The sequence below is a fragment of the Odontomachus brunneus genome, unplaced genomic scaffold (genome assembly GCF_010583005.1).
Source record: "Odontomachus brunneus isolate Ranch 3 - 2012 unplaced genomic scaffold, Obru_v1 Obru_scaffold_023, whole genome shotgun sequence".
NCBI classification, from domain to species: Eukaryota; Metazoa; Arthropoda; class Insecta; order Hymenoptera; family Formicidae; genus Odontomachus; species Odontomachus brunneus.
Genome location: NW_022639473.1, coordinates 2,666,472 through 2,670,963, shown reverse-complemented (window position 1 = coordinate 2,670,963; position 4,492 = coordinate 2,666,472). Strand labels below are relative to the sequence as shown.

At 50.6% G+C, this 4,492-nt stretch overlaps 1 protein-coding gene across 2 annotated transcripts in view; it reads left to right on the top strand.

Annotated features, from left to right (window-relative positions):
• The window catches only part of LOC116842249 (hemicentin-1-like), a 328,593-nt gene that overhangs the window by 68,605 nt on the left and 255,496 nt on the right, over nucleotides 1–4,492 (top strand). The window contains exon 1 of one of the 2 annotated variants that reach the window (XM_032811172.1): nucleotides 2,314–3,324. The exons of the other annotated variant lie outside the window; for it this stretch is intronic. Coding sequence (XP_032667063.1) covers nucleotides 3,201–3,324 — 124 coding nt within the window. The 5' untranslated portion in view covers nucleotides 2,314–3,200. Of the gene's footprint in view, nucleotides 1–2,313; nucleotides 3,325–4,492 lie in introns of those variants that run through there. 2 annotated transcript variants of the gene reach the window in all.

The window sequence follows — 4,492 nt, the reverse complement described above, 5'->3', positions numbered from 1 at the left end:
CTCTCTCTTTCTCTCTCTCTCTCTCTCTCTCTCTCTCTCTCTCTTCCTCGTCGTTTTATCACTTTATTGTTTGCGTCATGACACACCGTTGTGCTCGAGGCGATCCGTCGCGTGCGACTTCTTCAACCTGTCAACGATTATTACGATTTTTAAGCTCTCAGAGAGACAATGTCGGTGATACGACGAAACTATGCACGTTCCTCGGCGGTAACGAATTCCAGTCTTCTTTATACAGCCGCAGTATCTCTTTTTTCGAGAATTTCTTGCCGCACGCAGGAATTCCGGACGACGTTACAAGGGAATCATCTTAAAAGGGTGAGAGAGAAAGAGAGAGGGAACAAGGATTAACGAGTAAAGAGGAGAACGCATAAAGAATGGCAAAAAGGGAAAAAAGGCTCAGTACGCCGGGGGAGAAAGGGAAAAAACAATTATATCCGACTCTCTCTCCGAATGCGGCACTTCTATATAAATATTTTCTTTTTTTATTAAATTTCTTACTACCACTCGAAAAAAAATATTTTTTTTACACCTATTTAAGCTACATATACAAATCCCCAACAGCTTTTTTCAAATTTCTGAGTATTTTATAAATTCGTGTGAATCTTTTTGGAACGTATAACGATGTAGTAAAGTGAAAATTGTTTCGCTCGCGGGGGTTTACACGGCTGGCGAAGGTACACGTATGCGCCTCGTATGTTTATACGCCTTTTACGCTTATAAAAATTTTGAACGGTGGCGCGGCAAGACCGATGTTTTATTACACGATATTTCTCGAAGACTTGTGTATATATATATACACACGTTGCATTTGTTCGCGATTGAAATTGCGTTGACGATTTAATGGTGTATTTGAAAGGGAACAAAAAGGATCAGCGCTCACAAGCAACAAAGAGGTGATAAGCCGCAACTACCAATGAGAGAGAGAGAGAGAGATAAAATTAACGGAAATTCCGGTCCCTTTCATCTCCATTCAAAGACCCCCGACACACGTTCCTTTCTTTAGAAAACTTTCTTTATCAGACCGACTTCCGTATCGAGCGCCGCTATAGGGCGAGACGTGAAAGGACGAGGATATGGAGGGAAAAGCGGAGGCAAAGATTACTATGTGCGACAAAGAGGGGGGAAAAGAGCAGTCGGATATAAGCGAACTGCTATGCAAACCGGTATAAAAATTCGCAAGTAGCGGATAGTTTGAGTCACTTGTTGCATCATTCAAATGAGAAATGATTATATATGTATTTGGACCAAATGTCGTTTATAATTAGACCGAAGTAAAGCAGTCTTGATAGTTTCTCGTTTCGTCTTGCTGTCTAGATATCTAGTTCGAGGGATGGAAAGTGGGGGGTTGCATTCTCCGTTTGAACGCGACTTTAGAATCATAAAAGCGGGGAAATAAAGAAAGGGGGTCTCGCACACTGCCAAACGGTGCGGTAAAGGACAGCGGGTGAAGCGCGCGAGAGCCGAGTACGGCAAGGAAGGGAAAGTAAAGTAGCGTCCAATTTTCTTTATAATGAACCGCGGTCAAGTATGCACTTGGCTCCGGGTAACAAACACTGCGAATTTATCCCCACGCTCGGAATCAACCGGAAAACCTTTCCCTCCCGCACGCGTTTATTTGCCCCGACGTGTCATTCGACTACTCGCCAAGCTGGTCCTTCGACTCGATTCAAGTGAGATCCTACGGTGAGAAGAAAAAGAGAGAAGGAGAAATCAGCCACGCAAAGAGAGTCCACAAATGACAAATAACGTTTGAAGTACAGAAAGAACATCAGAGAGCTCGAAACCATTGTCGAGATCGTGGCTGGGGGTGGTTGAAGAGAATTAACTGTATAAAAGAGAATCGAGGAAGAGAAAGGAAGGAAGAGAGAAAACGCGAAGGACTCACACGAGTTCGTCGAGAGGGAAATGATCAGCACGTTCAGCAACGACGAGAAGGAAACGGCGCGTGCGGATACGGCGAGTGGAAGCAGAAAGAGAGTCGCCGGCCGCGTTCAATACGCATGCGAGGTAAAGCGTGTGCGCGGGCGCGTACAACACGGGGGCCTCTTTTCGATCGACGGTGTCTCGGTGGCGGCGGTGGTGGCGGCGGCACTGCTGGTGGGTGGTGGTGTGACGACGACGACGACGACGACGACGACGACGACGACGACGACGACGACGACGACGACGGTGGTGGCGGCGACGACCCACGACGTCGACATCGGCTGGCGGTGGCGGCAGCAGTGGCAGCGGCGGAGGCGGCGAATACAACGACGCGTCGGTGGCGGCACCAGCGGAGGCCGTGGCAGGTGAACAGTGTGAGCCGCACACGGTTCGGCCCGGTGGGCGATACAGTCGTGGAGGGAGTGCGAAATCACGCTGACGCCGAGTGGCGCGCATCACGTCGTCGTGCTTGAAGCGCTGGAACGTGCCGATCGAACGTGTCATCGAAAGACGCGAGTGAACATCGGGCAAGAGGAATAAATAAAAGGAAAAAAAAGAAGGGAAAAAGGAACAATTGTGTGCGAAGGGTGAGAGGGGGGGTTCCTCGTCGAAAGAAGGAATCACGGTGACAGGAACTTGGATAGCGTGGGCGAGGAGAGTTCGAAGGTGGGAAACACCGGCAGAAACAATTGGGAGCAAACGATGTGAATAACGAGGTGTCGCGAGAGCGGGAAAAACGGTGAACAAGTGCGGAGATAGTAAAGTAATGCGATATTCCGAAAAACGCGCGCGGACAGAGCGATGGGCGCCGCGGACTGACCGGCGATGTGATATCGCGTAAAGGAATTTAATCAAACCGCGCGTTGCATCGCGACCGGATCGAGATCTCGTGTTCGCCGTTCACGTCGAGTCGGCAGCTCCCTGCTACGCGGTCCAGCGCAGCCTCCCTCGACGCTCCGTGTTTGATGCGCATTGCGCGCGACCCGTCGCGGATTCCGATCTCAGTGCTCGCGCGCGAACCGCCCGAGGAACGAGCGAACGGTCTCCCGCAGCTGCCGCCGTCGAGGATCCGCCGAGACACGGGAAGAATGCGCGGCAGTCGCGTCCGCGGTAATCGGCAGACGTCGCGTCGTCTAGACTCCGATCAGTAGAGAGCCTCTCGAAGTGTGAAAGCGGATCAGTGCGTTCAGACAGTGCGGGTGGATGTGGAACACCGGCGACGTTCCCTGGTGATCGGTTGCTATGATCGTGCCGCGTTGGTCTCACGTGGAACGATCATGATTTACTTTAGGCCGCACGACGGGAGGAGTCTACGGTGCAACGCGAATGCGAGACACTTGAACGTGCTCGTGGTGCCGCTCTTTCCGCTCTGGATTATCGGCGCATTCTGCGTGAAGGACAGTAAGTGGCTTTTAAAAATTTGTTTGTATATTGTATATTCGCGCGAGCTCCAGCGCGTGGAGCCGCTGTTTTGGACTTTTTATCTTTTTCTCTTTGGAATTTTTGACCATCGGTGGTCGTTGACTCCTCCTCGGGCAACCTTTGACCACTCGACGGGCGCAATACATCGCGTCGAAGGGGTTGTCTGGTTGTTTTGGGGAGCGTTAATTGGGTGATTTGAAGCCCTATTCTCTTTTTTTACGGCGCCGAGATCCCGCGGGATCTGTTTTGTGCTCGACGCTGTACACATAGAATAATTAGACGAGGGAAAAATATCTGCTGAATCATTATCATTAAGATACATTAGTCACCCGTCTTTGATCCCTCAAGGGGTCCATCGGGATATAACTCTGGGTATATTTTAACGAGCAGGCAGGACCTCGAATCATCTCTTGGACGCGAATACCGAGGGATATTTTTCTCGGGCACAATTTGGCGGTAATACACGAAAGAGTGAACAAAATTATTCTTCCTTTATTCCGCGCACTACAACGGGCGCTCCTCGCTCTCATTGAAAAATGCCTTGTAATCCCTCGAGATGTGAAACGTTTCATCCACTCGCGGTGAAAACGCGAGCTCTGCGAGTTGAGCCACGCACGCGGGTCGTACTATTTCAAAGTTTTGGAGGAGGCGAGAAGTTCATCGAGTACGAGTAATTTTTTCGTCTATTACACTGATTACGGCGTGCGAACGACATACCGTCCCTCGCGGAGCGGATTTTCGCGCTGAGGGGATTTGCTTAGGAATATTTTAACACCGACGGATCAAAGGCGTTCTCTCCTGCCTTTGACGATAGTTTCGGGCGCTGCTTTCGGAGTCAAGCGGCCCGTCAATGGCCTCAGTGTTTATATATCGGCGACACTGCGGCTCGTTTACCGCCACTTACTTCGCCGTCGGTCATCCGCAAATACAGTCGTGCGCGCGACATACGGCCGAGCGTCGCCCTCGTTTGCCCGTTTCACCCTCCGTGGAAAGCGATACGCGTCGGGGTGTCGTTACGCGAGATGGAATGGCCTGTGAAAGAGAGGAAAGAAGAATCCCCGAACGGGGCCGAAGGGATGCTGCGTAACGAGGATTCTCTCTCTCTCTCTCTCTCTCTCTCTCTCTCTCTCTCTCTCTCTCTCTCTCT